General features: G+C 40.1%; 1 protein-coding gene across 3 annotated transcripts; it reads right to left on the bottom strand.

Moving 5' to 3' along the window:
• Nucleotides 1-581: 581 nt before the first annotated feature.
• On the bottom strand, nt 582-8962 carry LOC139949899 (ubiquinol-cytochrome c reductase complex assembly factor 2-like). Of its 3 annotated transcripts, none has more exons than XM_071948469.1 (5): nt 8867-8962; nt 8569-8746; nt 3914-3985; nt 3196-3265; nt 582-2450 (listed from the first exon to the last, which is right to left on the bottom strand). In XM_071948469.1, the coding sequence occupies exons 2-5, from the start codon at nt 8704-8706 to the stop codon at nt 2371-2373; spliced, it is 360 nt and encodes a 119-aa protein (XP_071804570.1). In that variant the 5' UTR covers nt 8707-8746; nt 8867-8962; the 3' UTR covers nt 582-2370. The 3 variants fall into 3 exon arrangements, with proteins under 3 accessions (XP_071804570.1, XP_071804571.1, XP_071804568.1); XM_071948470.1 differs by having other exon boundaries at nt 8569-8724; nt 8867-8944; XM_071948467.1 differs by having other exon boundaries at nt 8569-8930.
• Nucleotides 8963-13074: the final 4112 nt, after the last annotated feature.

Below are 13074 nucleotides of genomic sequence, written 5' to 3'. Positions count from 1 at the left end.
GCCACAGATCCCGATCCCCCCCCCCCTTCCCCCCCTTCCCCCCCTCACTGAGTCAATTGATCATGCTGATACCTCACCAAGTCATTCCCTTCATACACCCCTGGCTATTGCCTTGATGCCCTGCATGGTCATTCCCTCTGTGCCGTTGCCTTGGTCATTGCCTCTTCTCTTTGCCCCTTGTCATTGCCTCCGCCCATGCCCCGTGGTTAATGCATCCGTGCCCTTGCCTTTGTCATTGCCTCTATGCCCCTGGTCATTGCATCCATGCCCTTGCCTTCGTCATTGCCTCTGGTAATTGCTTCTGTGCCCTCGCTTTGTTATTGCATTCATGTCCCTTATGTGTGCCCTTGCCTAGGACATTGCCTTCAAGCCCCTGGCATTTGCCTTGGTTATTGCCTCGATGCTCCATGCTCTCAATCCTTGCCCCTGGTTATTGCATCCATGTCCCTGGTCATTGCCTTCGTACCCCTGCCATGGTCATTGCCTCCATCATGCCCCTGGTCATTGCCTCTGTGCCCAGGTGCCCCTTATGTGATGCAAAAATACCTTGCCCTTATAATACAAGAACCATGTACAATGTACCATGTTTGCTGAATGAGTGGGTTTTGCTTACACGTACTTTCAGTAAATAAATAAGTAAACTGGAACACTCTGAGTACAATAACTGTTAAATAAACTTGTAACATTTTATTTACAAAGCAATTCTTTACATGAATCAAACACTCATTCATAAATAAATTTGCATGCAGCACATAAAAGGTTAACAGTTCAGAAATCCATTGAGCAAAGGCAAGCTAAAAAAATTCCATATAACATGAAAGTGTATGGGTTCAAGTTGCATTTTCCCTTCAAAACGAACAATTTTCTGGGAAGGAATTTCAACATTGCTCAAAACAAAGAACTTGCAAAACATTTCCCATGTGATATGGACATGTATGGGTTCAAGTTGCATGGCCTGATTTTCCTTGGAAAAAATAATTTTTCTCTGAACAAATTTCAACATTGCAGTTTCAAAACGAAGAGCATACAAAAAGTTTGCCATGTGATGGACAATGTTTGTTCATCTGTCCATGGCTGATGAATGTCAGATAATGTTGGAATTCTCGACAACAACTAATTTTTGGTTTACACTTGTATAAATCTATACAAAATAGCTACTTGGGACTTTTTAATCTTAAATAGCAATTTTATTTATTCAAGGCACTGGACACCTTTGGCATTTGTCACAGACCAGTACTCTGATTTGGTGTATCCCTGCAAATTTGGACTCAATTGGTCATCAAAGTTGCAAGAAATAACAAAAGAAAAATCACCCTTGTCCACAAAATTGTGTAGATTCAGAAAGACTTCAGGCCTGAAGTCTTTTATCAAATTCAAATCACGTGGTGTGTTTTCAGATGCTTGAATTCGAGACCTCAGCTGAGGTCTCAAATTCAAATCAAATGTTTTAGTGACAAATTACCTCTCTTTCGAAAACTAAAATTCAGAGGGATTTGTTATACTATCGTTGCTCATATCCATGTTAGTTTTTACGCAAACAATTATTTTGAGTAATTACCTGTAGTGTCCAGTTGCTTTAAAAGGCAAACTTCTTAAATCAAATTGGCCAAAAGAGAAATAAATTCCCCCCTCCCTCGCCTCGTTTTCTTAAACACAACTGATTTGATTTAATCATTATCTAAAAAAAAACTTCCAGTTCCATTTAAAGCCATTGGACACTTTCGGTAAACAATATTGTCCAAGGCCCACACTTCGCTACAAAACTTCTATATAAAATAACATACCTGTGAAAATTTAGGCTCAATCGGTCATCGGAGTCGGGAGAAAATAACGGGAAAACCCACCCTTGTTTCCGCACGTTTCGCCATGTCATGACATGTGTTTAAAATAAATCTGTAATTCTCAATATCGAGAATTCATATTGTTTTTATGTTTTCTCATAAAGTAAAGCATTTCATGGAATAATATTTCAAGAGAAGTCTTTCACCATTACCTTCTGTAAACCCTGTAAGTTATTTTTACATCTGTGAACTTTAAAAAAAAATTCTGTACCGAAAGTGTGCAATGGCTTTAAGTTTTGTTGTCTATTTCAGTTTATTAATTATTTATAAGTCCTTGCTAGAATTTCAAAGCAGTGACACCTTTTATAACAAAATAAAAGACCTCTGTGCTTAAAATTGAAACAAAACCTATTTATAACAGATGAAGCCATCTTCATACTTCATAAATCAATTATACTAAACACACACAATGGTTGTTGGTTTGAATCCCCTCCGAGCTAAACGCTGCTTTCACAACATTGATTCCTGAGCTTGAAAGTGTGACGTCTGATGTTGATGTTATTGTTTTCCTTGCTTTCTGGTTTAACCTTCACTGTTTAGAACTGCCCATCGTCTCCTTTAGTCTTGTCCAGTAACTTTTATTCAGTTCATTCATTTCCTCGATATTTTCTACAAACAGCAAATTAAAAATAGCAACATTAACATGTTAAATGTCTTGGTTTTCTTTTATTAAAGTTAGTTTAGGCAGCTGTACAATCTAGTAGGATTACAGCGTGTACTGAAGTAAGATTTGAAACATTGCTTAGTGGAATTACATCTAGTAAGGTTTCCGGTAATACAATGTAAGATTTGAAACTTTGCATGGTGATGATATAATCCAGTAGGGCTTAAATTCATTTAACGAAATACTCTTTTGACAAAGAACAAACAAACTTTCTGTACCTTCTTCATGCAAAGCCGGTAAAAGTTATTAATGTCAAACAAAATTTTCTTGCATGAATGTTTATTTGCACTGTGACTGTTGCATGCACGGCATGATGTGTGTTTGTAATAGACAGTGCTGGCAGAAAAATAGACACTGACTAACGACTTGTCATCAGGCCTAAAGTTGTGGCTCCACAAGGGCCATAAATTTCGTTGCTTGAAAAATTCTGAGCATGTACATGCTTCTGACAAAATACATGTATACCTTGGTGCAAATACCCATTGCGCAAGCGCCAACTGTTGAATGAGGTGCATGCTGGTCTAGTTAGGGATCAAACTTGATCGCTAGCTAGACCAGCATGCACCTTAATTTACGCCAAGTATTTGCGATAAGGTCTATGGTGAACTGGGACTCTGCTGCACTTAAGTGTCTCAAAAAGTCAGCAACATAATGAGAACTTTGTAATGGAGTCTCGATGATCCTACGTACCTGTAGACATCACTCTGCTGCAATCTTCAGCAGTGTTACCTGTGGCCGATGTATCATGCATCCTTGGGTACTGCAACAAAAGAATTCAAGGAGTATCCAACAGACGAGTAAGATAACAACAGAAAAAATACTCATTTTTAGTTTTACCTATGTACAACCGATGTACTGTTTACTCAGTATTTTTCTGAGTTCTGTGGGATTCAAACCCACGACCTTTGCAAATCTAGAGCAGTGTCATTCTAAACTTCTTTAGAATTGAAGGGCGTGGGTTTGAATCCCACCCAAGTAATATGCCTGTGATTTTGTTTCTTTTTCGCAGAACTCGGCAAAATACTTCAAGTTCAAAATGCTAACACACATCGGTGTATATATGGGTAAAACAAAAATGAAACCCAATTAAAATTTAACATCTATTAAACAGAAATAATGTTACACACTTTTTATGCTATTATTAATACTTTTTGGAGGAAATTCCGCCTTGACATTGACCTTTCATAATCCAACTGACCTTTTATTTGTTAAACAATGTACACCTAAGTCAAAGCCAATAGTTCCCAGTCTGAGCTCAGAATAGAAATTGAGCACAGTCCAGTAGTACCTAATTTGAGCCCACTTGAGCCAATTGAGCACAGTCCAGTAGTACCTAATTTGAGCCCACTTGAGCCAATTGAGCACAGTCCAGTAGTACCTAATTTGAGCCCACTTGAGCCAAGCGTACCTTGTTTCTGTAGAAATCTGTATGGATTTTCTTCAATGCATCATATTTTGCATCACATTCTTTCTCATCAATCTGAAAGTAGAAGAATTACAATAATTTAAGGAATTGGTCACTGAGGCATGGCATAAGCGTCCTCTTTTTAAGCTGTACCACGCATCGGTTTAACACGTATGAAGCATTATTAGTAGTACATGTAGTCCGTTTGTGCTGTCCGTTTGCATTGCACGCCGTTCACTCATAATGGCGCGCACACACTGCAGCACTGCAACATTGTAACACCCCTTTTACAGAATGGTTTAGCCCAACAACAAAATAATGCGTTTGCAAAGCGATGCGACAGGTTAAAAATATAAACCTGGGAATTCGCTCCGGGATCTGGTAAGTTTTTGTCCTTTTTCTTCAAAAATATTTTCTCAATGGTGTTTTGAGTGTTCATTGGACATTAAGGATTACGTTCGTGCCATTAGAATTTTTGTCATGATTTTTGAATGTGGTAAAAATTGCTGTCGAAATTGTACGTGTTGGACCAGATTAACCGTTGCCGCTCGAACCGATCTCATAACCCTCCGGCCTGGCGGGTTACGTTATCGCAGCTAACAAATACATTAAAATATAATATCTCCGCAACCTTTAAAGATAAATGATTGATTTTACTACCATTACAAGGCATTAGATTACGTTTGATTTGACTTTTGAGATAAGCTTTCCAATGGTACCAAACTATTTTTTTTCGTAAAAAAATCGGAAAACCCGTTGACCTCGCAAGTACTGGGCGAGTTGACCAGTGACTAGTCATGCTGTGCGCGCAATGCAATAGGTTTTTAGTTAGTGCCCGTGTGACCTGTGACTGACCGCTGTGCTGTGACACTGACACTAGCTAGTGACAGTGTGTGACGTGAGTGTTTTTTGTGAGGGCTTTTTATTTCTGCATTTCTGGGGTCGCACTATCGACAACTCACGACCCCTCACAACAACAATTTTTAAATGCACTTAAACAGAACATTTGAACATAATTCAACCGGTAAATATATGCAAAAGAGTCATATGCACCCAAATCACTTTCAAACTGTTGAAAAAATTGTATTTTAAGTGTACAAAAAGTGTTTTTTACCGCGAATTTAGTAACGAACGGAAATATCCGCCATGTTGTCTTTAGACGTACTTGGACGATTCCATTACACCGCAGGGGTGATACAATATGCAAGATGATTATTTACCATATGTGCCTCTCAGTCATAGTCCCCATAGCATAGAGTTTTAAAAATTATTATATTTAAATCTTTCCTTTTATTGAATTCCAGAGTGTCAGCTTAGTTACTAACAAGAAAGAAAAAAAAAAACAGCAGCTAAAACCAAAAAGAAAAAACTCAGCCCTCAGAAATTACCCATGCCCCCTGCGGTGTAATAGAATCGTCCAAGTACGTCGAAAGACAACATGGCGAATCTTTCCGTTTGCTACTAAATTCGGGGTAAAAAACACCTTTTTTACAGTTAAAAGAACAAAATTTTCAACAGTTTAAAAGTGATTTAGATGCATATGACTCTTGTGCATATAATTAACTGTTGACTTATGTTCAAATGTTTTGTTAAAGTGCATTTAAAAATTGTTGTCGTGAGTTGTCGTGAGACTGAGAGGTCGTGAGTTAGAGTTGTCGGTATTTAGTGCGACCGTAGTCTTGGTTCCAAGACCATTGGTGTTGTGCGGTCACACACAACCAACGTTCCGATTATGCACGGCAAAAACTGTCCACGCTTGTAATGAACGAACGCTAGCGGGCGCTCTGTTTCTCTGCTTTAGATCTCACCATGTCCTGTGCTCACCATGGTCTTGGATATTTGCAAATTGAAGGCGTGGCCAGACTATGTAAATTACTTTTAATGTATGCAATATTCATATCACGTGACGAATCGAAGATGACTATTCAAACTAGATCGAGTCAAAGGTCATTATGATCGGCGGTCTATTTTTAATAATCTTTGCTCAAAGAGTGATTCCGTGGTCATTATAGGCCTATTAAAAGGAAAACAGTGAAATTTTAAGTACAGGTACCTATTCAGATTATGAATACGTGACGATTTGAAATCGTAAATAATGGTCAAAAATCGAACGTAAAATTAGCATTCAGAGAGTCCGTATATCGGACGCTGTATGGCCCCACTGCGTGGAGCAATCGGAACGTGAAACTGAAATAAGCCTTGTGGAATATCACGTACCGCCCATGCCGTGTCTCGTGGGGGTTGGAGGTGTTAAATCCCAGGCGCTATGAACTCCCAGCTTGCGGGTGTCGAATCCGTTGTTTCTCATGATCGCAACGTTCCAATATGCTCCATTTTGATTCATGGCCCCCTAATTTCTTTTTGTTATGAGTTTTCAGGTAATTTTGATGATGTCAAAACGTAGGAATATCGCATTTTGTTATATTGACAGTGTTATTGTGTGAGTAGCTTACAAAAATTATGAGAATTTTGTATAAAAGGTTTAAATAAAAATAATGCTAAAACAAAATTCCCTCAAAGCATAATTTTGTCAAACAAAGTATTATTTTTTAATTCTGTGAATGAAGAGTTATTTTTGAGGTAATGATTAAACTGGGCAACTAGTGGAATTTAATGACCCGACTATTCGCCTCAAATAACTGGGAGTTGAATAGCAGTAGTCGCCGCTGGACAAGCAATCAAAATTCCAAATTTCTCATGAGTTATTCCAAAAGATATTGGTACGACTACATTCCAAAAAAATGTTATATGGTTACGTTCCAAGCTACGCAGCTACTCGGCTACGTTTACGTTCCAAGATACGCTTAGGTCTACGGTTCTTCAAGTAACACTATAATATCAAAAGGTATGTTTTCAAGCCCGCAGCTACGTTTACGTTCCAAGATACGCTTTAGGTCTACGTTCCTTCAAGTTACACTATAATATCAAAAAGTACGCTTTCAAGCCCGAGTCAAGCTATGCGTACGTTCAAAGATACGCAGCTGCGTTTATGTTCCAAGATGCTACGCTTCAGTCCAAGATATGCTTACGTTCCAAAAGATGTCAACGTTCCAAGCTACACAGCTACTCAGCTGCGCTTACAGATCTGCTTACGTTCCTTCATGTTACGCTATAATATCAAAAGGTACGCTTTCAATCCCATGTCAAGTTACGCTTATGTTCCAAGATACGCAGCTACGAATCACGTTCCAAGATATGCTTACGCTCCACCAAAAGATACTGTTACGTTCAAGCTACGCAGCTACTCAGCTACGCTTATACACTCCAAGATACTATTAGGTTACGCTACAATATCAAAAAGTACGCTTTCAAGCCCGAGTCAAGCTATGCGTACGTTCAAAGATACGCAGCTGCGTTTATGTTCCAAGATGCTACGCTTCAGTCCAAGATATGCTTACGTTCCAAAAGATGTCAACGTTCCAAGCTACACAGCTACTCAGCTGCGCTTACAGATCTGCTTACGTTCCTTCATGTTACGCTATAATATCAAAAGGTACGCTTTCAATCCCATGTCAAGTTACGCTTATGTTCCAAGATACGCAGCTACGAATCACGTTCCAAGATATGCTTACGCTCCACCAAAAGATACTGTTACGTTCAAGCTACGCAGCTACTCAGCTACGCTTATACACTCCAAGATACTATTAGGTTACGCTACAATATCAAAAAGTACGCTTTCAATCCCGAGTCAAGCTACGCTTACGTTCCAAGATATGCAGCTACGGTTACGTTTCAAAATACGTTCTCCCAAAGACGCTTTTGAATCCCTCAAGATTTCCTTCCCCCAAGATTAAAAAACTTTCACTGTGAATAACACTACAGTGCCCACCAGTTAATATCTGTTTGGCAGAAAATACTGTACAAAATTTCTTTACTATCCAAAAATTTACTTGGCACTACATTAACTTGGGCACTACAAAATTTCAAATTTAATTAAAAATTGGCTGGCAACCAGTTTCTGCTAAGCAATACTATTTTGTGCTAACTATAAGCAAATTGTTTAGCCAATACAGGCTTCATCAGTGTGGGCCCTGGCACGTCGGGAGCATAACGCCACGATCGCATTTCAAGCTGCATATCATGGCAATGCAGTAGTCTGGATCTGGACATTATACATAGAAATGTTTTTGCTGGTACCACAAACCTTTCTTTATCGTATTTCAACCCTGTGTCAAAGTTTCAAATCCTACTGATCTGGACTTTATTATACTCCGATAAAAACATATATACCAAAGATACTATAGTATCTTTGTATATACCCACACACAGAGCAAAGCAAAAGTCATGCAACGGAATTACTGCATGCATTGTACACTACATGCACAACACTGATGAATTATTCATGAGCCAACCGCAACACAGCCTCTGATTGGCTCCACCGGAAAGTCGGGGGAGATTTGCCGAAAAACAATAAAAAAGTTAAGACCCGTCGTTGCAAATATTCAAGACCATTGTGAGATCTAAATCAGAGAAACAGAGCGCCCGCTAGCGTTCGTTCATTACAAGCGTGGACAGTTTTTGCCGTGCATAATCGGAACGTTGGTTGTGTGTGACCGCGCAACACCAATGGTCTTGGGACCAAGACTAGTGCGACCGCATTTCTGAGCCCCACAAAATTGAGTTATTTTAACAACCAACACGTTACATTTACAACAAACCTTTGTACTTTCTCCCTTAGAGAAGTCTTTGGCAACACGCTTTCGTAAATGAGCGGCAAGATCACGGCCTCTTTTGCTTGGATCTACCGGCCACTCTTCAATCAATCGTAAAAACTTTCTGTATCTGGACGCCGCCATCTTGTTGAATGATTCAGCCTGTATCGAAAACTATTAAAATCTGTGGACCGTGATTTTGGTATAAACATACATTACAGTAGATTTTAATGAATAAACAAAAATACTATACAATATCCAATTGTTATCGTTGAATATAATGGAGCGTAATTAATATATTTACTGTAATAAACTGAATTGCCGATACGAACTATCGACTTCGGCTAGAGCTACGGCTAGATCACTGCGACGCGCTGATGATCTAGCCGTAGCTGCTAGCTCTAGCCGAAGTCGCCGTTACTGGTTATAGCACCCTCTCGTGATGTGAACAGCAGCAATGAAAGCTCTGCCACTAGAGGGCAGCAGACCTACCAGGTTAGGGTGCACAACTCCTATAGCAAACAATGGTAAATGCTAAAAATTCAAAAATACTCAAAAAATATTTAGAAGTCTCTCAGCCTCTTGAAACTTAAATCAGATCATTGTCATACAACTAAACTTCAGATTTCTTCTCAAGTTTTGGTAGGTCAGCATTTTGGAATTTTTGCTAATTACCTTAGAAGAAACACTCCCCAAAACTCATGCACACCGCTTGTTATCCTTGGGGAACTCGTGTCCAGTACATCCTGTTCCAGAACAGTTTGGTTTATGCTGGCAATGTGTTATGAAAAACAAAATACAGTTTGGCTAAATCTAAAATACAAAATCAAAAACACGCAAAACACAAGGTATTTGCTGTCAGCGACCGTCACTCATGCTTCTCCTATAGACTGTGCAAGTCTCGCGCGCACCGGAGCGAGAAAACACGACAACTGAAGAACTTTATTTTTTTTATGAATCAAATCTTTGCTTTAGTTTATTCTTAATGCTGAATCTGAACAACAAAAATACCCTATAGAGCTTGTTTAATTTAGTTTTAGTTTTTTAAACAAACACACAATTATCGGTTAAAGTCTATGTATAGACAAAAGTAAAACTCTGGGACAAGGATGTTTGTTTGATCTTAAATTTTTTGAAACCCCTTTTGCAAATCTGCCCGAATGTGAAACTACTCAAAGCTGGTTTATACGCGGACGCACGATGGTCCCAAGGGCGTTAGATAAACGCGTGACGCAGTTTAAAGAGGAAGCCGACGCCTATCTAAACGACAAATGAAAAAGCTTTTCACCCCGCGCGACCAAAACAAGCGTCTGCGTAAATTTCGTGATCGGAGATGGGCACAAATTCTTAATTTTTACCAAGTAACCTGACCTGAGGTCAAGTTTAAATATCGGGTTTTTTCCGTTATTATGTTGACTTTATTTTTACTCTTATATATGATGTTAATTAGTATTACATTTAAAACAACATATGTCATTTTTATGGTCATAAACTACATTAAACTAAAGTAATGGACGAAACCAAAGTAATGGACGAAACCAAATCTCCCCAACGTAAAACTCCATAAGGTTAGGACCACAATGGTCCCGAAGTTCAAATCCGCGCGAGACTTGCACAGTCTATTTCTAAGTTGTTGACATTACCTGGTGAAGTTTCCCATTGGCGACTTTGGCTATAGCTACGGCTAGATATCAGCGCGGCTGTCAGTGTTGAAGAAATAGCAGACGCGCGCGCCCTAGCCGTAGCTGTAGCCGAAGTCGCCAATTCGGACACGGCCACACATCGGATAAGGGCTAGTTTGGGCCCCTGTCTTTATCTGCAAGGATAATGACAGGTCCCCGCCGCTAGATCCAGTGGTTCCATTTGGATACCAATGATACGTGCAGTGGCATGAGCGTTCCATGCCCAAACTAGTACATGCAGTACTGCCGCCTTTCGTCGCGTATCTCATTGGGTGCGTTCGTTTAGCTTTCCTTGGGTCGACCCGGTCTGCCCCCGGTGCGTTCGAATAGCTTTGATGACATTACAGGGGCTCACCCGGGTCAACCCCATTTATCTATATCTCCATTATAGGGTGCGTTCGTTTAGCTCCCCTGGCTGGGTCGACCCCGGTGTGTGGCGTGTTTTTTTCCAGGACAAACGTGTGCAGATAATTACCCACGTTCGTCCTGGAAAAAAAAACCGCCACACACCGGGGTTGACCCAGGGAAGCTAAACGAACGCACCCAGTCTGACCCAGGGTAGGGAAGCTAATCGAGCGCACCCTATGTGAAATGAGGGAGGTCAAAGGTCAAACTACACGCCGGTTTTTGATGCCGGTCTCTGTCGTTATTCACGAGCCTCGAAGAATGACGTCAGACAAGAATGACGTGTCAGACGTTCCGGCTAATGGGCCGTGTAGGGTGCGTTCGTTTAGCTTCCATGGGTACGCGGTGCTCACTCGGGTGAGCCCCTGCTGACAAGAGAAACGAACGGCCACTCATACCGCTCTCATGTGACGTCGTTTACCTGGGGCCAGCCCCCAAGTAACCCACTCCACAAGCAGGGCACTGGGGGATGACCTGGGTGAGCCCCTGGAATGACGTCAAAAGCTATTTGAACGCACCGCGGGGCAGCAGACCGGGGATGACCCAGGGAAGCTAATAAACGAATACACCCAGTGTTTTACTCACATTCGGCCGTCCGTGACCAAACCAGCTCGGTTCTCTCAATATTACGTTTGGCTCCACCCGACTGCGCATTATTCCACCTAAACGCCAAATTTGCCCATCATTGTGTATTAATAGTTAATTATAGCGCAACATACATTGATAGGCAGATTAGCCTTCGAGAAAAGCTCTGCCGGGTGACAACGTTGGGCTATGGTTTATTGCTTGCATCATTATTTATGTTTGCATGCAGTAGATGGAGTCCCTATGCCCTTGTTTCCCCACATGAACCCAATATTGGGCCCTTAGGTATTCTGCCGTGCGGGATAGCCCATATTTCCCATTATGATACCAATGGAACACTAATTTGCCTAATTTATGGGCTAGCCCATATGGGCCCCATGAGTTCCCCTTAACCCACACTCGGAGGGCTCAATATGGTTATACCACTAAGGGGTGGCCCGGCCTACCAATGGCACTGGCAGATATTTCCCAGATGGGCCCCATCATAACGGCCTTGCTATCTGGGCTAATAGTTGCTCAACTCGTGTCCTTTTCGTCCATCCTCAACTGAATGAAGTGCAAGATCTACCTTTCCAGTGTTCAAAGGCCTTTGAACAAACGTAATATTGAGAGAGAGGGGAGGGGCAGAAAGCGAGCCAAAAAACAAGGGGTTATTTATAGGCCAGTACGTGATTTAGAGGGAAGGTTTGGTTTGAATTTAAGAGAAGACTTTGCAGTGAACAAAAAAAGAACCTATTTTGTGCACATCACTTTAAAATTTATGTTGAAACCACCATGACACTCACATGATAATTATTTCACTAATACGACCTACAACTTTGAGAACAATGTTTTCATTTTGAAGATTTTAGTCATTGCTACAGCAACGCATTTTTATAAAAACACAATTGCTTAAAAATTTGTAGAAACCGAAGCACAGACTCCAGTTTTGACAACATTCCTGCACTTGTCTACTCTGCAATTAATCATGACACACGGTATTCAGGCAAAAGGAAAACATCGAGAAATTTATTACTCAATAATGCAAAACGTTTTGAAATTAAGACTTTTAACTTATGAGATGAATGGTTAACAATTTGTTTACGATTGTGCTACTAAAGGCAGTGGACACAATCGGTAATTACTCAATTATTATTTTTAGCATAAAAATTAGATTTTGAGGTCTCGAAATTAAGCATCTGAAAGCACACAACTTCGTGTGATAAGGTTTTTTTTCTTTCATTATTATCTCGCAGCTTCGACGACCAATTGAGCTCAAATTTTCACAGGTTTGTTATTTTATGCTTATGTTGAGGTACACCAAGTGATCGAGAAGACTGGTCTTTGATAATTACCAATAATGTGCAGTGTCTTTAACCATTTAGCCACTGGACCGCCCAGCCGCCTGTCGATATACTGTATGTGGTAGGAGGAAACCCAGCTAGCCTGTATTTGTAGAAAAAAAGTAACATCAAAAGAATCCTGGATATTCATTATTAAGCTAATGAAGCTAACGATGGTGAAATAATTTAGCTCTTACCCCAACAAAACGCTTATTAGTAAACACAAAGGAAACTGTATTTATTCATCATTCATGATATATTGTCGAAAACTCACGCCTTCGCATTTAATCAGTATAATCATTGAGTCAGATAAAAGCCTTGAAAAGCTATTGTGTCCGTTTTATCCTTACAAACAAATATTCGCCATAAAAATTACCGTAGCCGTTTAACGAGAGACATTTATTGTTCTCATGCGAACTTGTACTTTTATACAAATATCAAGGTTCAAATTGTGCATAAAAATTAAGCTGTGGCTATCTTTTAAAATTTGAAATACGATTCCAGTAATTAACTGCAAG

The sequence above is a fragment of the Asterias amurensis genome, chromosome 17 (genome assembly GCF_032118995.1).
Source record: "Asterias amurensis chromosome 17, ASM3211899v1".
NCBI lineage: Eukaryota > Metazoa > Echinodermata > Asteroidea > Forcipulatida > Asteriidae > Asterias > Asterias amurensis.
The sequence above is the reverse complement of the archived record's forward strand: the minus strand, read 5'-3'. Positions and strand labels throughout refer to the sequence as shown.

Bases quoted from the DNA above. Each gene is read 5' to 3' on its own strand.
- LOC139949899 (XM_071948469.1), bottom strand. From the start codon at position 8,706: ATGGCGGCGTCCAGATACAGAAAGTTTTTACGATTGATTGAAGAGTGG. The intron at 3,986-8,568 runs GTTTGTTGTAAA...TTCTACTTTCAG, and splicing joins CTAAGGGAGAAAGTACAAAG to ATTGATGAGAAAGAATGTGA. The intron at 3,266-3,913 runs GTACGCTTGGCT...CTTTTGTTGCAG, and splicing joins CAGATTTCTACAGAAACAAG to TACCCAAGGATGCATGATAC.